Source organism: Ambystoma mexicanum, chromosome 2p (assembly GCF_040938575.1).
Source record: "Ambystoma mexicanum isolate Mex_15411 chromosome 2p, UKY_AmexF1_1, whole genome shotgun sequence".
NCBI lineage: Eukaryota > Metazoa > Chordata > Amphibia > Caudata > Ambystomatidae > Ambystoma > Ambystoma mexicanum.
The window spans coordinates 969,971,544-969,996,788 of record NC_090923.1 but is presented as its reverse complement, the minus strand read 5'-3'; the positions used below and the strand labels follow the sequence as shown (position 1 = coordinate 969,996,788).

Below are 25,245 nucleotides of genomic sequence, written 5' to 3'. Positions count from 1 at the left end.
TTTTTTTTTTTTTTAAAAATCGATGCTCGAGACAATGTTATGGCCCAGTCTGACCCTGGTCATGGCACAATCCCCAACTCTCACAAAAAACATGGTCATTGAGCCAGCCCAGCATTAAGACGAACGCAATTCAGAGCATTGCAATGTTGCTGGAACCACCATATTTTGAAATAATGTAGGCCATAGATACAATCCTCCAATTACCACACTATATTGGCCCCTGGCACAGTCCCATGCTATTTCTACCTTGACAATCCACTAAACTCAGTTTGACAACCACAAACATTTCACTTCCAACAATTCCAGTTTGGCAAACTCAGTACATTCCTACTTTTGCAATCCTGGTAGGTTTCCACTTTGCTGAATTATAGTATATTACCCGATTGTGCATGTTGGGAAAGTACTGATATGCGCAATTTCATCTTACAGTTTATTGTTTCGAATAAAATATATATGTTGTATATACTCCCCATTACCCCACTTTGCAGTTTGATGGTTCTTTTAAACTCCCAATGCACTGGTACACAATCTTAGTAGATTTCCAGTGGCCATATACCAGAATTGGACAGTTGGCTAATCCCAGGATCATTTCATATTGATTTTCCCTGCATGCACCAAGAACTCACTATACGCTCAGTATTTAGGACCAAAGTACACTGACAGAGACATTGCCAGTAAACTAACATTATGAAAAATCCAGTATACAGAAATATTAAGAACTCCACCATAGGGTCAGTATTCACAACCAAGTACATTGCACGTTAGTCCGGCCCAAGGAAACTGCACAATCCCTATAATTTCAGAATTTTGCCATTGCAGGGATGGAAATTCAGATTGGATTAGCAGGAGCTAAAAGCAGCTCCTGCCTATCTTGCATTTACAGATAAGCAGGAGCTACCACTGGGGATGGCGGAGCTAGTACTAGAAATATAACTTCCACATAAAATCAAAACTTACATTCTGTTAATTATTTATGCTTTATATGTTATATAGATGGGTCCTAATATTTATAGATTAGGAAACGTAGAGAGAAAATGTCACACAAGTATATATTTTTGGCACCAGTTGTCATGGGGAGCCAAAAGTAGCTCCTCGTTGCTGTTGGCGTCGCGCTAAACAGGCTCTCCTAGGCTACAAGCAGGAGCTAAATAGCTCCCAGCACCCCTCAATTCCAAACCCTGCACTGTAGCATCGCTCCAATGTCAAACCACTGTATATAAACTTCAAATGTGCACAATGCCCTGCTCTTTCCCAGTTTACACTATATTCGTCGTTTGACCATCCTAGTATGTCACAGCCAGCACATTCCTAGTTCGTTTAACCCCAGAAGATCTATTTTATGACAATCCAAGTAGCCTCCAACTTCGACAAAGCCAGTACACTCCCAGTTCACACAACAAGTGCATTCCCAGTTTACACAATGTTAGGGAATTCTCGGACAATCATAACACAGCCAGAGTATGGGAATCCAAGTATATTCCGTGTTCACCACCCCACTATATTCCCAGTTTGACAATACAAATAAACTCCCAGTGAGCAAAATCCTAGCCATTTCCCAGTTTGACATTACAGTATGTTCCCAGATTTACCACCCCGGGATATATTCCCAGTTTGTCCAATGACAATATATTTAATTGGACACTACAATCCCATTGGGCACAATTCAAGTAGCATTCCAGTATGTTCACAGTTCGCACAACCCAGATATATATTCCCAGTTTGGCAAACACGCCATACTTAGTTTTGACAACCCAGGTACGTTTCAGGTTTCCACAATCCAATACATTTGGAGTTTGGCAATCTTGTTATAATCACAGTAAATCGGGTATACATCCAGCTTGCACAATTCAAGTACTCCTGCAGGTTGCCAACTAGAATATGATCCCAGTTTTTATTAAACAGAGCACAGTCCCAATTTAACACGCCAGAGCACCCATTTTATACCGTCACTATAATCCTAGTCCTACAATCCAGGGGGGTTTCCAGTTTACTGAATCCCAGTACACTACCCGTTTGAGTATCACAGTATTCTCCCATTTTGCAGAGCATCAAAAGAACACAAAATTCCCATTCACTTTCAGTATTCAAAATATCCATTTCATGTCAGTTTGCCCAATTCCAGAGAAATGAAGGTCAGATCTAGTTTCACAAATCCACTGCATTGCCGGTGTTCACAATTCTAGTATATTCTCAGCGCAAGGTTAGACAATTTTCGCATGCATCCACTTTGGAAATAATCTGAGATTTCACCATGTGGGCATTTACTGTAAATGTATGGCAGTCTCAAACTATGCTTTCAGATTGAACTAGTTTGCAAAATCACAAAGTGCTCCGAGATGCACAATCCCATTATATTTCCAGTTGCAGAATGCAGTATAGAGTCCCCGTAATCTCCCAATACTACCATAACCACAATTTGCTTTTGCGCAATGTTAGCGCAGAACCGCCTTGCAAAATCCCAGCATACATCATCTCAATGTACTCTCAGATGGACAGTCAAAGTACACTACCAGTTAGACAATCCTAGTGTGTACAATCCTAGTCTACTCACAGGTTAACAGCGATAACATGATCCTACTTTGCAGCATCCCACCTACTGAGCATATTAAAAGACATAAGTATTCTCCCATGTTGTTCAGTATCTTTTTGTATACAATTACAGTATGTGTACCCCAGCTACCATTACAGCATACTCCAGTTTACTAGCACACAAATCCACTGTACTGCCATTTTGAAAAAAGCCACTATACTTTCTTTCCAAAGTTAGGCAAAACCAGCATAGTTTACATAATGCCACAATATTTAGAATCTACACAAGCCCAGTGTGCTCCCAGTCTGAGGACATTTTTTTTTAAAAAAAACAGTAGATGCTAAATTACCAAATTACTGTTGGGTATTTCCAGTTGGGCAGACCCAAGGGAATTCCCCCATTTTGCTGAATCCCAGTAACCTACCAGTTTAGCTAAATGTATTTATTTATTCATTATTGGTTCATAGTCCCAGTTTGAAAATCAAAGCAAACTGCCATTAAAAAGTAGACACCAAGTTTTAAACTGTTCAGTTAGCAAAATCCAAGGCTACTCACAGTTTTATAGTGTTGGTAGGCTACACTACCAGACTTGCAACTCCCAATATATTCCGTTTACACAATGCCAGTATATCAGTATAACAAGCTTCCTGCCAGATAGATCGGTCTTGCTTCTCGGTGCTGTAATTATAGCAAGTATCCAATGTAATGGTCTGAATTTAGCCGGCACTTCACACCTGGCCCACGCAGGCTGAGCACTTATCACGGGCTATGCTAGTCTTGACATGGGAGCTATCCGGCTGTACACACTGTACAGCTCAGAATGAAAGACAACTCTTCTCTCTATGCTCCACAGATTGCAGAACAGGTAGCTTCACTCATCACACTGCCACATGCTTCTCCACCAACTCAATCAAAAGAGAGCAGCATACAAAGTTCTACACTTTGAACTGCTGTGCTATTAGGGCATAACGAAAAAGGCCTAAAATCAGGAAGACCTTTTAAACCAAGAAATCCAGCAATCTCCCGTTGAAAGGTGAACCTGGGGTCTGATTAAGAATAGGCGACATGCTACAGGCAGGTAAGGACAGTTCAATGGGTAAGAGCACTTTCTGCATCGAACTCACTGGTCGTCGACCGCAGACCTTGTTTACCACACCCAGCTTAGTTATTTCTACTGCTCTGACCCAACGACGCTCACCGAGTGTATGCGGTGCAAACAATGGAATTCAAGTGAATCGCTTTTCAATATGCAATATAGACCGGCAGGTCAAGGCTCTTGTTGCAGAGATCTGTGGGCGATCTGAGTCGCGAGTTTGAATCACTGATACATAGCCATGAAGATTAGTGCGGGCGCATCAATCGGGGAGTGACATGTGGATTGTAGGTTTGCTCTACGCGAGTTAATGACCCTGCTGCAGAGATATCTGTGCTTACCTGCACGTCCCGTTTGAAATATTCGTTCTACGACGAGTAACACGGAGTGCCAGTGGGTAGACGGAACAGCTGTTGTTTACGGTACTTTCACGCTACATAAAAGAGCAGCAATTACGGTGCCTTACCTTGTAGCTGCTTGAAGCGGCCCTCCAAGACGCTGGCATATTGTGCTGCGTTCACAAAGGCGGCTGGAGACAGCCCTGGCGACGAGGGCGTCCGGGGCACCTCCATCTGTGCAGACTCGAACATCGTGGATCTCGGAGACGTCCGAATGGGTCCACTTAGTGCTAAAAACGATGAGAAGCCCGCCTCACAAAAAAAAAATATTTTTTAAAATTCTAAAAATGCACCGCATCGAGCGATCTTCGTTGCATAGGCTTTAAAAGTGTGTGGATCTGTTTTAATAGTCAATTTAGTGACGAGCTCGCGGGATCCAGGAATCCTGAGAGAGCCACTCTCTCCTTTTTAAGTTTTCCCTCCTAAAAACAAACAAGAATCGGGAGGAAGAAAAACGACTCCAGAAATCTTGAGGAATGTGGTTTCAATTCCAAGCAGGCCTGTGAGGGGGTACTCCTGCTTCCCCCCACCTCTGAACTGGAGGAGTCCTGCGCGGGGCTGGCCGGAGACAGCAAAAGAAAACCGAGTACGTGCTGTTGGGGGGAGGGTCTCAGGATGGGGGGACGTTCAGGAGTCTTCGGCACCCAGGGGTGTCAGCAGGGGTGTATTTGGGGGGCGTTCCGGGCAGCAGAGGGTTAAAAGCTTGGAGGGCAGCGGGGGGCGTGAGGGGCTTCGGGTAATACAGTTCTGCAATGCTGCTCCCGGCCCAAAGGGGGCGCCGAGTGAACTTCCAGGGCAGCAGGGCGTCTTAGGTGACACTCAACCTCTGCCTTTCCTATGCAGCTGTGGTGAGCAGGGGTCGCCGCCCCTGGGATGCCGGAAGGGTGTGCCGATACCTTTCTGTGGTGCCCGCACGCGGCGCGCAGAGACCCGGCAGCTGCTGTGGCGAGTTCTCCCTGGGATGCGGCGCGCAGGCTGCGTGCAGCTCTTCCCCGTGCGGCACGAGGTGTGTCGACCGCTCTTTCCCGTGCAGCTCTAAGAGGCGTTTCCTGGGAGGCGTGCAGATGTCTCTAGTGGGCCGCAGCACCTTGATGACTGTGCACACGGGGCTCCTGTCTGGCGGGCTAGCACAGAGGGGAGGAGCCAGCGAGGCCTGGCGCACAACAGAGCAGGTTGGACTGCCTGGTACAAGGTGCTCGCTGCTGCAACTGGGGTCCTGGGGGCTGCAGTGTGTGGTCAGGGGTGTGGCGCCAGCAGGGGACAGAGTCCACAGAACCGATGTAGGTTCGCAGGTCAGTGGTCCACCTAGACCGGTCCTGGCACGGGTAGCTTAGTGTGCGCGCTCGGTTGTATGCAGGAAGCACTTCCTCCCCTCCCCGCGGCCCCGCCCAGACTGAAACTACCTGCTCTTTCGGAGCTTAGCCCGCTTATCACTGAGGCCATCGCATGGCCGAGCCAGGAGCTGCATGAAACCAGAGGACCTGAATGGCGAGCAGCCTAACCGCGACACCTCCGTGTGCGGGGATGCAGCTCCAGTTGGCTAGCAAAAAGATTTGCCATTTCTGTTTTTTTAAACAACTACCTTATTTCAATGGTGTATATGCTTGTTGGTATTTTCAAGCTCAACTTCTAACTTGCTTATACACAATCTGGATTTCTATGCCAAACAATGACAAAAAAAACAGGTTCCACTGTACTTGTTTTCATGGTTCTCTTTAAGTCTTAGTAGCGCAAGGTTCACATTACTTTCCCACCCGGGCAGTAAAAATACAATTACAATCATACTCTTTGCTTTAGTGCTTCCATGAGGATTTGTATATTTGTCTGGTTTAGCATGTGATTTGTGTACTTTTCAAGTCACATCTATAAAGCGAAACTTACTTATCTACGGAGGTGTTTTTACTGGTGGACATCTTCATTTCTCACACAGACTCCCCATCTTCTGAAATAGCCCCCTTACACAGTCCTTTCCAGAAAAGTTTCTCTCAGCCAACTGGTAGCTCAGCTCAGACATCTACTCTCGCCATTCATCAGTGACCTCTCATGCTGGGCGATGTCACGGATGCATATAATCAGAGCCAACTGTACCATTTTCCTTCAGTTCTGCCCAATTTTCCTCAGAAAAGCAAGGAACAGCAGACTAATAGATGGAAAAATCTCAGTGACACTCCAAAAAACGTCCAAATTGAAAGAGTTCAATTTAGAGAGGAAGGCAAGAGGGTGATGAGGAATCTGTGTGAAGAATCAGTGTGTCCACCAGAAAGAACATTACCAAAAAGGTAAGCCATTTTTTCTTCTAATGGACACATTCCTCTCACAGATGACTCATCTCTGAAATATCCTCCTGATGCTGCTGGCTCCGGGAACTTTTCTGTCAGCCACCAGGTGGCACCTTTCGACTTCGACGTTGGCGCCATCAACTCGTCAGCGGTATCTCATACTTGATTACGTGCATATACATGCAATCAGAGCCACCTGCCCCATTTCCCCTCAGTTCTGCCCAATTTTCATCAGCAATACAAGGAATGGCTGGCTATTAGAGGGAACAACCTCGGTCACCCTTGAAAAAAATTCCAAATGGGATGAGTTCAATTTGGAGGGGAAGGCAGGAGGATGATGAGGAATTCATGTTTCCACCAGAAAGAACATTAGTGAAGGTCATTCGTTTGTTTTGATGGAAGCATGCCTCACACAGGTTCCTCATCTTCTGAAAGGATCCCAAAGCTACCTTCCCAAGGCGGTGTGGTTCAATTAATTTTCTTACACCTGGACATTTTGCAGCACCGATGTTCCCGCTGAAGCATCCTCCCTTCCCAAACAAACGTCAGGTAAGGCCTAGAGATAGAGTGATCTGATGCCCAAGTAGCTGCACAACAGATATCTACAACTAAAACACCCCTTCGTAGCGCTGATGTGGCCCCCACACCCAATGTGAAGTAGGCAAGGACGCCTCCATGCACTTCATTATTAGGTACTCTGTAACAAGTTGTTCTGACGGATTGAAAAACCTTGATATTGTTCTTCAGATATGGCCTTACCTTTCTTGCAGTTAGAAAACCCCTCAAACGGTTGTTCTTCTTGTCTGAATTCCCTTGTCTTAGAGAGAGAGTTTCAGAGCCCTGTTAGGGTCCAGCCTAGGGAGCCTCTCCTTTGCCTTAGAGGGATACGGTAGAGGAAAACACGTTGACAAGTGTACTTTTTTGCGATAAGAGGTATCTGTAACCACTTTAGTTAAGATGGAAGGTTTGACATGGAGAGTTGCTGTATCTTTCAAAAAGTGGAAAAACGAAATAGAGCCAGAGCTCCAAAACTCTTCTCATTCAGGTAATAGCGATCAGAAAAGCAACTTTAAACAAAAGCAGTCTCAAAGGACAAGTATGCATGCCTTCAGATATGCCAGAAACGGGTTTAAATCCCAGGTTTGTACTTCAAAAGATTTAGGAGGAAAGAAATTATGTAATTGCAGACACCGGAACACCATACACATTGCAAAGTAGGAACTTTGTTCAGGAGTCCTGATGAAAATTGAGACGATGGCCAAATAGCCTTTAGCAGTATTTACATTCAGGGTAAACTTAGCCAATGAAAGCATAAACTCCAAAACTGTACCAGTGAAGTGCAAGAACGGGTCAAGCTTTCTGTCCTAGTATCAACTCACAAACCTTCGCCAGTGAAAAGTGCAGGTAGACTTGGTGGATAGGCACTTTGCAGAGAGCATCACAGTAAGATCCCCCATAGAACTATCTCAATTCTTGTACCTCAATCTCTCAATAGCCAGGTATGAAGGTTCAGATTCCTGGCTTTGGGGTGAAGCATTCTCCTGCATGATTGGGTCAATACATTGTCCCTCCAAGGGATCTTTCAGGGAGGACACAGCAGAATGTCCAAAACGGCTAGTTGCCAGGTACTCTGTGCCCAGTCTGAAGTGATCAAGATAATGGTTGTTTCGTGATCCGCTTCAATTTCCTCACCACTAAAGAAATCAGCAGGAACAGAGGAAATGCGCACACCAGATCAAACTCCCAGGAATCACTCATGCACTCCCCAGCAGGAAACACCCTGGAGCAGAAAATCTTGCACTTCCTGTTTGAGCTGGTTGTGAATGGGTCGATCTGGTGTGTTCCCTCTAAGGAGACAATCACTGCCGCAATCTCCCTGTTCAGCTCCCACTTGTGCAACATCTTTCCCCTTGAGTGGACTCAGAGCTTCTGCCATAGTGTTCAGGCTGCCACCACCGTTTAATGTTGTCCATGTCCCCTCATTCTGGATTGCACAAAACCATAAGTGTGTGACCTCCATGCACAGTTTGAGGAACCCCACACCACCTGGACAATCTAAACACTGATTGATGGTAAGAAGGATCAGGATCGCAATGCCAGATGAACTGCCATAAATTCCAGCAAATTGACGTGGATGGACTTCCCATAAACATCCCACAGAACGCTCACTGAAAGATCCTGCAGATGAGCTCCCCATCCTCTGGAGTCTGCATCCATTACCAGCATGAACACTGGCCATGACTCTTGGAATGGGCCTCCCTAGAAGGAGATGGGCCCGTGGGTGCCCACCAAAGGGTTCCGTGTAATAATATCCCTGCAAAAGTATCACCTGGCACAAAAGTCGCAAAAAAATAGCATTTTTTTTGTGGGGACATTATTACATTTAACATGCGGGGGACAAACGCTCAAACTTCAAACCCTTTTTTTTTCAAGGGTGGCGGGAGTCACCCCATATATATGGTCAATGTTGCTACAACCTTTTCCCGGCGACATTATGTATGGCGACCATATGGATGGGGACAATATTACCTGATGCCCACCAAAACAGGTCCTCAGAGGCCCGTGGGGAAACCCAGATAATGTCCTGCATGCACAGTACTGCTTCCGGTACTATAAAAAGGCAGGATGCCATGAGCCCTAACATCCTCAGGAACACCTCAGCTGAGAGTCACCCATTCAGTTGGAAGAGGGTTACCATGGTCTGAACGCTTGTCACTTTCACTGAAGGGGGCACATTCCTTGCCTTATTCCTTATCTAGGAATGCCCAATGGACCAAGTGTCTGGAGGGATTCAGGAAGGACTGTTTTAGGTTGATGGAAAAGTCCAATGTAACCCCTGGTACACTTCCCCCACCCCAGGCTAGGGACTGTCCCAATGGGACCTCCCCCCAGGAGAGTGAGGCCAGAAGAGAGCCTTTGTGAATGGTCCTATTGTGGAAGTGGGAAGCAGGCAAAAATGGGGGAAGCCGTGAGGGAGACCCCCAGATAGGGCCACAGTTTTGGACAGGGAATCAACAGACCCGGTGGAAGTGCGTTGTGTATGCAGACGGACTGGGCCCCCTCCCCCCCTCTGGCAATAACAGACAGGCTGCACTGAAAAGGGGGAACACAATGAAGCCACCAATGTCTTTGTAGAAATCAGGAACAGATTTATTACAGGAAGAGGAATACACAAATTGCCAGCAGGATACATTAGACACAATGGACTAGCTAGGCACTCCCAATGGCATGGAACACGAGGCCTGGGATGTACCCTTGTATGCAAGGGGAGAAGGGACACCAAGGGAGAAAGGAAGGGTTGGAGAGAGAGTTGGAGAAAGAGGCTGATGGAGATGGTGAGGGGGAAGGGAGAGAGAGGTGGGCAGGTGCAGAGGGGCACAGAGAGAGACACATGGGGAGACAGAGGGTCTCATTACGGGTCCAGCGGTAACCGTGCCAGTGCTACCTGACTTCCCGGTGCCACCAGGCTATTCCAAGTCCAGCGGCCGGGAAGTCAGGCGCCGGCAATTTCGTTAATCCCCATTCCCACATAGGACTCTATGCGAATGGGGACACAGAAGCACTGGCACCGTTCTTAACAGTGCCGCTGCTTCCGTGGTGGCTTTGCCTGCGGTGACTGCTGTGCCCGGCTGGATCAGACCTGTCAGGCACTGCGGCTCCGACAGGCAAACCGTAGTTTGCTGGTCCAGAAATGACGGTGCCGGTAACCTTACCGGCACCTTTATTTCCGGACTGGCAAACTTAGAATGAGGCCCAGAGACACAGGGAGAAGGGAATAGGCTCAGAGACACAAGGAGAGGGAGAGGCGGGGGAGGGGGAGGGACGGGGGAAGGCAGACAGGCCAGGAGCCCTATTGGTGGATATATAGAGCAGGTTGAGGAGGAAAGGAGGGGAAGGAAGATGAAGAGGGAAGGGACCTCCTGAGCTCTGCTGCCCCCCGTCAGCACACCACCTCCAGCAACCAAGAAAGAGAGAGAGACAGGGGGGCATACAGGCCAGGAGCCCCACTGGTGGAAAAATAGAGCAGGTTGAGGAGGAAAGGAAGGAAATGATGCAGAGGGAAGACAGGGGTACCTGTGGAAGAGGCCTTCTGGGCTCTGCTGCCCTCTCCCCATCAGCACAACACCGACAGCAACCAAGAAAAGTGACCCCAGTCCTCTCTCCACAGGCTTATATAAGGCTGTTGCCCCACCCATTCCAGGGCCAGCGCTCCTCACCCAGGCGCGTGTTTGTTTGGTTGTTGTGAGGCGTTTCCAGGGGAGATGGGATGCAGAGTGGGGGACACACTTTCAAGTATTCTGTGTGATTCCCCGGTCAGGGGAGTTGGCAGTAAGAGCCCAGAGGGGAGGTTAATTGTAGGGTATGGGCAGATGAAATTATAGAGTGCAGAGCATTTGGGGCCCCAAGGGGAGGTAATGGTCGGGTGTGGGACAAGTGGCTTTCCAGAAGCCCCCCACCCAGGATGGACACAAGTGGAACTTGTTTGCAGGGCTCAGAGAGGACAGGACAAAGTGGGGGTGGATGTTACAGGGTAGGACAAGTGGGTAAAAAGGTCAGGCCAGATTGCTGGCTCTGGAAGTGTGGTAGATGGGTGGGGAACAGGTTTTACAACTGGAAAGTTCTTGGTTTCAGTCTGGATTCCAGGATGTGAGGGGGATATGCGCCATGGTTAAGTAGTGTCCTGGGGGTTAAAAACAGTTTGATATGAAGCAACATAGTAGTTTGCAGATGACAATTAGTGCATGTAACCCCCCAACAGCATACAGTATATATGAAAGCAGTTTTCCCCAGAACGAGCTGAACCAGTCTTTAATTCCATTCAGAAAGTCTTTGGCCGTATCCTTGGGGGGTGGGCCCAAGGAAGTGATGTGATTGGTAAGGTGAAAGAGTCTGCAACACATACACACTGCTCTAATCGAATAAGTGCACCATTCCGCTATGGGAAGCCAATATCATGTGGTTTCTTAGAGCCAGTTTTCTCAACTCCCTCTGCTCAGCGGCCAGTGTTCACAGTGAGACAGCAGTTTCATTCACCACCACTTCCAAAATTGCTTGCCACCGATATTTAGTCCAACCTACTCTCATGACACCCATCTGGGGTATTAATGCAGTGCCATACAGTTGTGCGTCCATCAGAGGACTGTAGGTGTTCATTAGGTCAGGGGCTTGTTGTAGGTCACAGGCGTTTTGGATCTTGCCAGGATGTCATTCTCTGGTGACCCTGATGGCAGTGGGGGCACAACAGAATGAGCTTGGTACACTGTACCCGCTTGATGGTTACATTGAGATCCTAGATGACATTCAAAAGCTGATCTGTTACTCCTCCATTGCAGGATGAACTCCAAACATTAAATACTCCCTCCAAACATTAAATACTCCAGATATCACAAATGCAAAAAGAACAATGGAAAATATTTGCTTTCAAAAAGAGAAAGCTAGAAAAAGCAAAAATTATTATAACATTAAAATTTAAAATCATTTAAAAAAATTAAAATATTTAAATTGGAAATACTAAAATTAGAACACAATCTTCAATTAAAGGGGAAGCACATTAAAATATAAAATATGAAAATGGAATAATATTAAAATTCTAAAAAATCCAAATATCAAAGTGGAGAATGCCAAAAATTATTTTAAACATTTAAACAAAAAAAGACTAAATGTTCACTGTTAAAATACTAAGGGCCAACAAAATCACAGTTCAAGGGACCACGGTCCAAGAAAATATCTGATAGACTGTTGCCATGCCGGCAGGTTTTCTGAGCGGGGTTGAGGGCAGATTTTGGGGGGAAATAGTCTGTGCACTGGGGTACAGTGCCCTATCTCTCCCTCCTGCACTACATGCAATCTTGGCTGGCCTGGAACAGGTTGTGCTTCGCTGACCAGGTACTAGATCTGTCTCATGACTGAAGTAAGGTGTTTGAAATATGCCAGAAAAGAATCATCAGTCTGTGCCAAAAGCAACCTGTTTATAGAGGGAGGAGCTACAGCGGGCAGAGGCATTGTTCTTGCCATCCTGCTCTCAAATAAAGAGAGGCCAGCGAAGTGGCTGGGCGTATGCCTCATGTACATGACGGCAAGGGAAAACGCATCTGGCCAATTTAGTCCCATGTGTGCACACTTTTGCCAGCTTGTAGCTCCCCATTCTTCCTTTCCCTTTTCCCTGTTCTATTTCGTCCGTAGGGTAGCCTGCAATTTTGTGTAGCAATGTTGTCAGTTCTGCTACTGGAGCTTGTACTGAAGAATTGGGGAGAATGGACCAGGGACACACAACTCCCAACAGAGCGCAGGCAAAAGGATAGGGCAGCGGCAACAGAGTCAAGTGGAGTGCTGTAGTGGGCCAGAGGACACAGTGCTCCAGAATGATACAGGCCCCTTAAATGGGATGTCCTCTATTCCTACAGTGGTGACAGTCCAGCCAGACACTGGGAAATCCAGGATCACCTGAGTCTCAGTGTGCTGAAGATGGCTCCTGAATCCAGCAGCATCCTGGCACATGTTACCTACCTCTGCTGTCACGTAGGGGCCACTGGATGGGAAGGGGATGGCAAGGAGTTGGGGTGCCAGGGGTACATAGTCTGGGTCCAGTTCCCGTCAAGCTTGAGGAAACTGGAAGGGACTCTGGCCTGGCTGCTGGGGCCAAGGTTGCAAGGTGGTGCCAGAAGAGGCACACTGGCTGTTTTTACTACTGGCTGAGAGTTGAGAGGCATTGGTCTGGGATCCGGCCTGGGGTTGTCCAGGCTAGGGTTCTGTGCCAGAACCAGCATTGTGATCTGGGACACTAGGCTGAGTGGGGATGTAAAAGGGACCAGGCGGGCATGATGCAGGGAACTGCGATTTGCTCTGAGCAGACAGGGCTGTGGCCTTGTTCTGCTGATGCTGAATCCACTGAGGGCAGTTGTACTTCCAGTGGCCCCATTCCTTACAATAGGCGCACTGGTCTTGATGCATGGGGTGACCAAACTGAGATGGGCCCCGGGCTGGGGATGGATACTGGCTTGGGCCATGCTGAGGCATGTACTAAGTGCTCTGATAGCCAAAGTACTGCGGGTTCAGAGGGGGCATCTGTGAGTGGTGAATGATTCCTCTTCTTCCTCCCCCACTAAATTTGTGCGGTCCTCTAGAAGCCCCACCTTGGCCCCCATAGGGTGACAGTACAGGGGCTGGTGCAGAAGGGGCATACACCCAAGGGGCAGGAACTGGTAAGGGAGCAGAATAACTGGGTAGGGGAGAAAGCGCAGAAAAATCAATTACGTCCTCTGGGGCAGAAGGGGTCACTGTGGGCAACACTGGGAACAGGCGGGAGTCACACCCATAACTGGTCATTTTTCATTTTCTCTAGATTAGGTGGTTCTAGCTTCCTCTCTAGGGTCACTTGTTTGAGCCACTTCTTCCTTGCCACAGACACACTCTGTAGGAACCACAGCTGCCACTCTGTAGGAACAATGACTGCCTAACTGGTGAGCGCCATTTCTCCCTTTTTAAGAACCTCACACACTGCAGCTAGCGGAGTCTCATCAAAAGAGCCTTCTAGACCAGAAGGTTCTGACACTTGGTCTGTTTATGCCATACTGGCATCAACCTGACAATGTCTGGCCATGCACTGTAGCCAGGAGTGACACAGGGGAATCGGGAAAGGCTCACTCCCTGGCTTGCAGAATTTCCCATTCTGAGAGCCAAAAAGATGTTGTACACAAACTAAGATGTCTTGACAAATACTAAATCACTACTGGGCGCAGGTCATCACCACTGAGTCCCTACTATCCAAATTTGTCATCCAGGGTTACTCTAGCGCACTCACAATTGCTCAGAGGCACTCACAGATGCACAATTGCAGGTGCTCAACTAGGGAAAGGGTTGGATGATAAACTGTTGCAGGACAGGGGGCACGGTAATGGCAAGCTACTGGCCCACTTCCAAAAGGAGTGTTTAGTACAATTCTCAGGCGTCCCTGGAAAACTACTCGGATTCAGGCAGGCAGGTCTGGCACTCCGCACAGAAGAGTTCAAGGCAAAGACAATCTCTAGAGGCTCATTCTCGTGGTCCTAAAGAAATACATGGCTCTCACGACCAGGATATGGACACAATAGAAATGAGTAAGTGGGTGATGTTGGCCCTCTACTGGCCTTGTTCACTCCCAGTGAGTGTCTAGGGGATGGGTTTGGTACAGACTAGGTGCCTCTGGTACTAGTAAACTGAATTAGGTGCTTTGGTGTGGTCTTCCCCAAGTTCGTGCAGGCAGGCGTTCGGTCCTCGGTCGGTGTCCCAGGTCCCTCGACTGTCAGGAAGCACGCCTTACTTCCTCCTGCTTTGCCACAGCCTCTGCAGAGCTTCCCTGAGCGTGTCACTCACCAGGCTGCCTTTTTGCTACGTCTTGCCGCTCCTTCTTCTGCACTGCCGCCGGTCGCTGCACTCCTGGTTTCTCTGCTCGCCTGTCAATGGGACTGCTTGGGTTCCCCAGCAGTGCCTAGCTGGTTGGATCTCCCGTTCTCTCGGCATCCTCGATCTGCACCAGGATGAAGAAGATGACAAACTGCAAACTTCTCTTCTCTACATGGTTTTAAACTGTGTCGGGGCCAACCAGATTCTTCCAGCTACTAGGCTGCTGGTGCTGGTTCTCATTGGGAGTAATCATCGTTGCTCCTTGCCTCTTCCTCGTCTAGGTTTTTGTCACCTTGTTCGTTATCTGATATTGAAGAGTATGGTCAATAGACTTGGCAAGTTGTTGAAGGGGATTATGGAAGTGTGCAATGAAAGCATGACGAATGGAGGGAATATCCATAAAAGGGAAACAGGGATACAATGTCTCACCTGATGATGTCATGTCATTCCCCCGAGGGTTGCCTCCCCCCATGTGTTCCTCCCTCAGATAGCCGCCCCCAGGTTCAGGATCAGGTAGCGGATGTCGTCCCCTGGCCACATGAGGAGGGGCTGCCTCAGGGAAAGGAGTGAAGATATCATCAAATTCATCACACTACATTACCTAGAGCCCCCTCACTGCACTCAGTCACTTGCTCTAATTCATGGGAGAAGTTAATGCTCCTCCACTCAAAATATTCCGCTGCCACCACTGACCTTAAATTGTTTACAATGCCAGTAGCCTCCACAGATGCCACTCACCGCCTAGGCAGCAAAATCTGCCTCTGCCATTGTTCTACACATAATAATGTTATTGGCTGTGCACTGCCTGGTATGCTTGGACTAGGTGCTGCCCTCCCCACCCTTGTCTCTACGCTATGTGAAAGATGTGATGCTTGATTCATATATTTCACGTACTGCAGAACATGGCATGCTCCTACTGCAGCATGAGTATCTAGTCATGCGCATTGAGATTGCATGATTGCCCAAGCCAGCATGGCAGTCTGTGATGGAGCATGCGCTTCTTTGAAGTGCACTGGGGCACTCTCACCAGGGCTTACAGGCCCCCCTCATTTTATGTTACAACACTGTAACACAGACATTAATGTTAGTCGGGGTCCTTTGCTGGCCAGATGATACCCTTGGCATGATGAGACATCCAAATCCGCACATCTTCATTTCAGCATGATACTGCCTATATTCCACATTTGATGACTGTATTACCGAAACCTCGGCTACTGCGCCGAGTTACTTTACAAACTCTACACACAGCGTGCTGCAGAGAGCCTGCAAAAGTGCCAGTCTGGGTCTGGCAAAATTGATACACGTATTTATGAGCTGGGCATATTCACCCATCGCTATCTTCTGGCGAGCAGGTACAAGCTGCCGGCCTACCACAGTGCCAGGCTACTAAGCCAGAGAGAGAGTTAGTACCAGTCAGACAATAGATTAAGGCAGAAGAGTGCCGTACCATTGCCAGCCACAGCCCACCCAACATAAACTCATGCTCGAGTTGAAAGAAAATGTGTTCCAAGTTCTGAACCATACAACGAACTGCCTGAGCTGAGCAACCCTCCAACTCGGAAAGTGTTCAGGGAAGTTATGAGACAAAAACACATTTGTTGGGGTACATTTGTGAGTACATGTTCTCTGCAGTACAGTATTCTTTGTTTTCAGTTCATGAGTTTCTCCCAGGGTCTCCCTAAACCCATAACCCATCAACTGCTACAGTACAGGGGCTAGTGCAGAATAATAACGTGCTGGCATAATAGGAGCCTAACGCTCAGCAGGATTGTTCTGGCGAAGTGCATGTAGAGTGATGCTGATGGATAATGCTGATGGATACTGGAGAGGTGGTCATTGGAAGGGGTAGGCAGAGAGCAAAGAAGGAGAATGTCACAGAAGCTTAAGAGGTTGGGGGAGGAGTCCCCCTGGAGGGGACATGAATTGGTACAAGGGGATGTGTGTGGAAAGAGTGTGTGCATCTCGACCTTTGAATGAGATCCCTACAGAGAGGACAAGTACTGAATGTGCATGATGTCACAGAAGGCCTTAAGAATTCACGAATAGTCTCCAATAGAGTTCCAGGGTTTTGTATTTTAACAACAGAAACTGAGCAGATTCCCTGTAACGATTCTCAGGTTGTTCAGGTGTTTTAATATTATGAAAGGCAGCTAGCTGTTCAATGTAACGCATCAGGCTGGAAAAGGGGTGGGGAAATATGCTAGGGGGCGTCCCTCTTTCCTCTCCTGAGGGCTTTCCCTCCCTAACCCAGGTGTCCCTAAATCTCAGATTTCCCCACGAGCAATCAGCAACACCTACTATCTATTTCCAGCTGGTAATGAGGGCCTGAAGGCAACAGTCCTATCTATCTGTCTCCCTCCAGGGAATATTTACAGAGGCTCTCTTACCAGGATTGCCAATGTGGCTTTATGTGAAAAGTGCCCATCTCAGATGCTCGGGTTCAGTCTCACCCTCAGTGGTTCCCTTTCATTCCTCTTCCTGATTTTACTACCATCTTCTGTGCCTTTATGCCACCAGCTCCACTCCCTTTCTACTCCCTCTGGTCTTACTACCCTCTGTCTCTCTCCTCTCACCTTTCCCATCCACCTTCCCTTACCTTTCACTACATCACTCTCCTCACCTCTCACTACCCCATCTCCTTACCTCTCACTTTACCCCGCTCATCACCTCTCACTACAACATTCTCCTCACCTTTCACTATACTCCGCTCATCACCTCTCACCCCTCTCACCTCTCACTATACCCGACTCATCACCCTCTCACCACACCCATCTCCTCACCTTTCACTATACCCCGCTCATCACCTCATTACACCCCTCTCCTCACCTCTCACTATACCCCACTCATCACCTCTCAGTACACCCATCTCCTCAACTCTCACTGTACTCCTCTCATTACAACCCTCTGCAACTCTTACTACACACCTCTTCTCCATGTATACCTTGCCACACCCTCTGCCATTCACATAAAACTACCTTCAACCCACTCCTGTCTCACTCTGCCCTCACCACTACTACCACTATTGTCTTGCATTCTCTCCACTCCAACCACCATACAAACTATTGTCATTCTCTCTAACTGCCCCTTTCATTCTCCCTATCGTTCTTCTCTATCACTCACCTTTTACACAGACCCCATCACACTGCACTACACACACAACTGGCACCACTCCCTCTCAGAAATATCACACCTGCTCCAGTTCTACCAACGCTCCAGCATGTCTCCCTTCCATCCGGTCCTCTGCCTGATCTCTTGGTCCACATTTACACCTCCTGACATCACCCCTGCAACCCACGCTCTCCCTTTCACTTGTTTCTCTTTTGATCCTGTGGTCCTGCTGGATCTGTTTCCCCCTCCTCTTCCATTGGCCGCAGCGCTCAAATGACTCTAGAAACTAATCTGTGCCCATCTTTTCCCCAAGGACTGAGTTAAACAGGTGAGAGGCTTGAAAAACCCCTCTAAGCCCCTCTGCATTTTCCAGCACGGTTTTGGAAACCGACTTTGATTGCCTGGTATCAGCCAGGAGCTCAGGCTGCTCTTTCCCCATGGCTTTCTTCAGGTGCCGATGAGCTGTGGTGTCAATTCAGTTTGGGGAGGGTTTCTGCATCTCTTCTGGCACCCCCCTCACTCCCAGTTTGTTTTCTGATGCCTCAGAATTTGCCTGTGACCCTTCTAGGAGTGGTAGGTCGGGTGCTGGGTATCTCACTTCTGTTGGGCATGGAAATCCCAGTCCATTCCTTTGCTGAGCTTCATTCTGTTGTCCTGGCTCAGGACTGGGTTTTCGTAGTTGCTCCCAGTTGTCACAGGTTTCCCCCCCTTCTCACCTGTCTATGTTGTTTGTTGGAGTTCTTCGATGGAGTCTTCTTTCGCACAGTTCGGGTCTTGTATAACCCTGTGTGTAGGTCCTCGGGTTCCAGCGTGTGTTCAGCGTTCCGACTCCTGGGAGTGTTCAGATGTCCGGGGAAGTCTGAGGAAATCCAGAGGAAGACGAGTGCACGGAGATCCGGGTTGCAATATAGGACAAAATGAGGGGGACTGAAGGAGAAGGAATTTAGGGGAACCGGGAACCAGGAATCAAAGGATAAGCACAAGCGAACTACGACAGCACACGTCTAGCCACGGCAAGTGGTAGCGTTGAGACGCGTAGGGCCGCGGAGGCGTGTCCGCTTTATAGAACTTAATGCGTACGGCACGGAAACTGGTAAACAGTGTTCCGCGTTCAGCGGACATGTTGGGAGTACTGCTGAGTGCAAGCCCCTATGGGTCAGGGACCAGGAAGTCCAGAAAAGACACGGCTGATGGTTCATGACAGCATGCCTCCTCCGAAGGCCTGTTCCTCCGGGTTTGCCCGGGTGTATAAGGTGGTACCTTTGAAGTAGTCTGGGGGGCGTTTAGGTTTGAGACTGGTTCCCAGGTGCGTTCACTGGGTGGATAGCCTTTCCTCTCAACCAGATACTGTAGCTGAACACATCTGTACCTGGAGTCACATATTCTGGACACTTCGTATTCTAGCTGGTCATCGACAACCACAGGGGTAGATCTTGGAACAGTCCGGGAGGTCTGGACGTATGGTTTCATTAGAGATGTGTGAAACACTGGGTGGATCCTCTTCCAGGAGTCTGGTAGGTTGAGTCGTAAGGCCACTGGGTTAATGATTTCCTTTATGGAAAAGGGGCCATAGTACCGAGTAGCCAACTTATTAGGTCATAAGTATCGAGGCAGTAGTTTCGAGGATAGCCAGACCTTATCACCCACTGCATAGGAAGGTCCTGGTCTTCTTTTGGAGTCCGCATAGTGCTTGATGTTAGTTCGGGCCCTTTCGAGGTGTTCTTTGGCTTCCTTGTGTACGTTGAGGAAGGTTTCAATCCAGGAGTCGACTGTAGGAACTGGTGTAGGATGTGGGAGAAGGGATGGTAGAACCGAAGGGTGGAATCCTTGGCTGCAGAAGAAGGGGCTGGTCTTGACACCCGAGTGATCCGAATTGTTGTAGGCGAATTCAGCCACAGGTATTAAGAGAGACCAATCGTCCTGGACCTTGGTGGTGAAACAACGAAGATACTGCTCCGGGGTCGCGTTCACACGTTCTGTTGCTCCGTTGGTCTGTGGATGATAACCTGAGGAGAGGGCACATTGGATTCCTAGTATACGGCATACGTGTTTCCAGAATTGAGATATGTATTGAGGACCTCTATCTGATATGATCTTGGAAGGGAGTTCATGAAGTCGGAATATGTGTTCCAAGAAGATTCCAGCGAGTTGTGAGGAAGATGGTAGTTTATACAAGGGTGTAAAATGAGCCATGTGAGTGAATAAATCAATGGTAACTCTGATAGTTATGTATCCCCTGGAAGGTGGTAGTTCCACAATAAAGTCTGTAGCAATAAATTCCCAGGGTCTTGTTGGTAGCGTTGGTTGGAGTAGGAGACCCGCCGGCCTCTTGTTATCATGCTTGTTTTGATTGCAAACTGCACAGGCTTGGATGTACTGCTGGACGTCAACTTTCATCTTTGGCCACCAGAACTGTCTTTGTATTAAACGGAGAGTGTTGGTAATGCCACGATGTCCTGAATGAAGGGTATATTGTCAGAGGCTTGTAATCCTTTGTCGCAGTTTCTGTGTGGGAATGACCAGGCCATTGTACTTGAACAAATACCCGTCCTTGGTTTTAAGATTCCATCAATTCTTCCCAGTAAATTCCTTCCAGATCTCAGAGGACTGGGTTTGAATCCGAATGTCTTCCAGGAGAGTGATTGATTGGGCTACGAAAATTGTATGGGGAAACATCTTTGGGAAGGATCGATCTTCAAGAGTTTCGTAGTCGGGACGTCGGGATAAGGCGTCAGCAATTATGTTGTGTGTTCCAGGAACATGATGAATTTGGAACTGGTACTGGGCAAAGAAGAAGGCCCAACGGGCTTGACGACTATTCCTACATTCCAGGGATTGTAGAACTTGGAGATTCCGATGATCCGTACGGACCTGAACAGGATGTTTAGCTCCCAGGAGTAGATGACGCCACTCTGTGAAGGCTTGACGGATGGCCAGCAATTCCTTTTCCAGAACAGAATAATGGGTCTCGCTAGGAGTTAGGGTTCGCGAGAGATAAGCAATGGGGTGTTCTAACTTGTCCTCTAATTCCTGCTTTAAGACTGCTCCGATGGCGTAGTTGGAGGCATCAGTCTCCACTAGGAAAGGTCGATCAATGTCAGGTTGAGCCAAGATGGGGGCTTGTGTAAATTCCGACTTCAAACGTTGGAACGCCTCGTCTTGGGCTGCGGTCCAGAGGAAGGGGGTATCCTTCTTCAACAATGTATTGATCGGTTGAACTATCTCAGAAAAGGAAGGTATGAATTTCCGGTAGAAGTTGGCAAGCCCCAGGAAGGATTGAATCTGTTTCACAGTAGATGGAACAGGCCAGGATAGTATGGAATTTACTTTTGAGTGGTCCATTCCAATTCCTTCTGGACTAAGGACAAATCCGAGATAGTGAACAGTAGAGACATGAAAAATGCATTTCTCAGGTTTAGCCAGGAGTTTATGTTCGCATAGCCTTTGTAAGACTGCCTTGACATGCTCTTCATGCTTAAGATGGTCCTTGGAGTATATCAGTATGTCGTCCAGGTAAACTATGACGAAGAGGAACAGCATATCGGAGAACACCCCGTCCATAAAACGTTGGAAGACCGCTGGGGCATTGGCGAGTCCGAAGGGCATCACTAAGTATTCAAAGTGACCAAAGGGTGTTCTAAAGGCTGTTTTCCATTCGTCACCTTCCTTTATACGGATCAGATGGTAGGCACCTCTGAGATCTAATTTCGTGAAGATTACAGCTCCTCTCACTGCTTCCAGGATAGCCGAGATTAAGGGCAATGGGTAGCGGTCCTTGAGGGTGCATTGATTAAGACCACGATAATCAAGACAAGGCCTAAACTCCTTAGTATCTTTCTTGGGAACGAAAAACAACGAAGCTCCCGCCGGGGTTTTGGGTGGTAGTATGGTGCCATTTTCTAGGTTAGTATCCAAGTATTCTCGGAGGGCCCTTTTCTCTGGTTCTGATAGGATGAACATCCTTCCAAAGGGAATCACTGCTGAGGGTTCAGTATCAATAGCACAGTCCTCAGGTCTGTGAGGGGGTAGGGCCTGAACTATGGCAGTTGAAAACACATCAGTGTAATCCTGATATGCCCTGGGGACCTGGATAATATTTGAGACCGTGAGCGGGCCTTGCTGGTCTGTCAGCGTACCTTCAGAGGATCTTGACGAGGAATCCAGGGATAGGCAGTGAGACATGCAATGTTCAGAGCCAAGAAACAAAGATCCTGCTGCCCGGTTGATGTATGGGTTATGCTTCTGTAACCAGGGCATACCCAGTACCACTGGATAATGGGCAGACTTTATGATGTCAAACTTGATCATCTCTTGATGATAGTTTATCGAGAGCTAGATCTCTTTGGTTTGCAGGGTTATTGGTCCTGAAGAGAGAGGTCGTCCCTCGATGGCCTCTACAGGTTGCATGATGTCTCGAGTTTCATATGGAATGTGGTGGGTAGTGACCCAATCCTGATCTATAAAAATCCCCATGGCTCCACAATCCACTAATGCCAGAATGGGGTAAGTTTCTTTTTTGGACGGCGATAGAAAGGCCTGCAAGATCACAAGGTTGTTTTGTCCAGGAGAGTTCAAGGATGGAATAGATGTGGAGCAAACATCTCTCGGGAGCTGGCGTTTCCCGAATGCCGTGGAGGGGCCAAAGGACATTCCCTCACAAGATGTTTATCTGAGGCACAGTACATACACAGCCCGGTGTGAATCCGTCGTAATCTTTCTTGCGGGGATATGGGTCCGCGGAAGGCCCCCAGTTGCATGGCTTCTGGTTCTGTGGTCGGGGCAGGAGTGGGCTTGGGTTTAGAGGGAGATTCTATAGAGGTCTTTTGGTAAGGCATCTTTGTTTTCTTCTTTTCCGCCTTCCTTTCCTGGATTCGAAAGTCTATTTGTAAAGAGAGGTCCATAAGGGCCTGGAAGGAACCTGGGCGAGCTACCCTGGCCAGCTCGTCTTTTATCTCTTTGTTTAGTCCTCTTCGGAATAGGGTAAAGCAGGCCTCCGAGGACCAATCTGCTTCCTTGGTCAGTTGCTTAAAGCGTGTTACATAGGTAAACATATCCTGGGACCCTTGTTGGAAATCCAATAGACGTTCTTGGGCACTGTAAACTTGTACTAGGCGGTCAAACATGGTCTTTAGAACCCGTATGAACCCATCATAATCATCCAGGAGGGCATCTCCAGAATTAACTAAGGGCGTAGCCCAGGTTAATGCATTCCCGGAGAGATGCGAAATCATAAAGGCCACCTTTGCCCTGGGGGTGGAAAAGTAGTAGGGCTTAAAGGTAAAGTGCACTAAACACGAATCAAGGAAGCCACGAAGGTTCTTTGAGGAGCCATCATATTTATCCACTATTCCGCCCAGCAATACACTTTCCTTGGTCGCGGAATCACGTGACAGAACTAGTTGTTTTAATGCGGCATTCTCGGCTTTGAGATTCTGAACTTCTGTGTTTAACTCCTGCATGCCGTGCATGAGGTCTTGAACTGCAGCCTCCATGTCCGTATCTGTATCAGTTTGTTGGCGTCTCAATCTGTCACAGGTTTTGACCCTTCTCACCTGTCTATGTTGTTTGTTGGAGTTCTTCGATGGAGTCTTCTTTCGCACAGTTCGGGTCTTGTATAACCCTGTGTGTAGGAGCTCGGGTTCCAGCGTGCGTTCAGCGTTCTGACTCCTGGGAACGTTCAGATGTCTGGGGAAGTCCGAGGAAATCCAGGAAAACAGCAAAGAGTGCACACGGAAGACGAGTGCACGTAGATCCGGGATGCAATAGAGGACAAAATGAGGGGGAATGAAGGAGGAGGAATTTAGGGGAACCGGGAACCAGGAATCAAAGGATAAGCACAAGCAAACTACGGCAGCACACGTCTAGCCACGGCAAGCGGTAGCATTGAGACACGCAGGGGTGCGGGGGCGTGTCCGCTTTATAGAACGTAATGTGTACGGCGCGGAAACTGGTAAACAGTGTTCCGCGTTCGGCGACCATGTTGGGAGTACTGCTCAGTGCAAGCCCCTATGGGTCAGGGACCAGGAAGTCCAGAAAGGACGCGTCCGATGGTTCATGACACCAGTTGCACTCAGGGAGTTGAGTCCTGCAACAGAAAAGAGAGAACCATGGCCAGCAAGTGTACTGGATGGCACTGGATGATAAATAGTGGTACCATTGATGACATTCATGGCACATGGGGGATTTCAGGCACTGGCCTCCGCCCCATGACAGGGTCATGACCCTAACCCCAGTCACAATGAATAAGGAGCACCACATCTCTAGAGGGACGTTTGCATTAATCGGCCAGGAGCTGCATTGGCCTAGCATCCAAAATCACAGAGAGAGTCGTGACGAATCCCAGGAAGTTATCACTGCTCATAGAATGGGAACCCATTTCTCTGAGGCCAGGGAGGCCAGGCTTCTACCCGATAGTCCCCCTGGGGGTGGAACTCATGGGGGGGGACCCCCTTTGCGACCAGTTACAACTATGACGGGAGAATGCAGTATCCCTATGGCACCCCCACCTCTCCTTCACCTCCTCCCTCTGCACCCCTAGCATCGAGGATGATCTGCAGTGAGTAACAAGATCAGAACTTAATCAGTACTGGGACGAGGAGAAGGCACAGAGCAATACCAAGTATCAACCAGAACTACTTTGCCCATTCTAGTGCTTCTCAACAGCAGATTAGAAGAAACCGCATTAAAAGTAAAGAAGGACATGAATATGGGTCAAGCCCATCCTGGAGGAACCTCGAGACGGAGTTCACTTTAGGAAGATGAAATGCAGACCGGGGAGCCAAGCAAGAAGGAGGTCGCTGTCAAGCTGGTCCGGTGTGCAGGGACAGCATGGTGAACAGCAGGGAAGAAGTTCCTGGCATCCCTGGAGGAGCGGTCCCAGGCTGACAACGAGGAAGCAGGGACGGCAGAGCCGCTGACCGAGGAGACGAGACAAGGGGCATGTGAAGCCCCATTGTGGACGGCAGTGTATGTATCGTCCCAGGAACATCACAGATCATGAAATTAGGTACGCTGATGAACAGGGAAGCGCCAGAACTCTGTAAAGTGGCAGAGACATCGGGAACAGGCAGATAAGCCTAAAGAGCCACATGAATGGGTCTGGGAAACTCGCTCTGCGAGTCTGGGACCTGGACCCATATAAAGCGAACTGTGAAAGTCACATACAATAAAAACAGTACTTGACAGGTGAGTAAACTGTTGTAAAGTGTCTTTTGCTCTTGAGTGGAATTCTACCTCGTAGGATTCCACTCTTTCTCTGATGTCATGTTTACTTCTGTTCAGAGGGGAGATTCCATTAAGGGCCGTTAGAAGCTGTAGTGAAGAGGTGCTGTGTAGGCTGACTACTGCTGGCTCAGGCTGGTTACCAATAAAGGATCTTCACTCACCTGCATTGTATGCTTCTTTATTACACTGGCGACGAGAGTAACCAGCCTCTGACCCACGTTGCCTTTGCAG

General features: G+C 48.3%; 1 protein-coding gene across 3 annotated transcripts in view; it reads right to left on the bottom strand.

Moving 5' to 3' along the window:
* The window catches only part of SPTBN2 (spectrin beta, non-erythrocytic 2), a 1,293,574-nt gene that overhangs the window by 955,126 nt on the left and 313,203 nt on the right, over positions 1–25,245 (bottom strand). Inside the window, exon 1 of one of the 3 annotated variants that reach the window (XM_069644773.1) lies at positions 4,090–5,356. The exons of the other annotated variants lie outside the window; for them this stretch is intronic. Coding sequence (XP_069500874.1) covers positions 4,090–4,213 — 124 coding nt within the window. The 5' untranslated portion in view covers positions 4,214–5,356. Of the gene's footprint in view, positions 1–4,089; positions 5,357–25,245 lie in introns of those variants that run through there. 3 annotated transcript variants of the gene reach the window in all.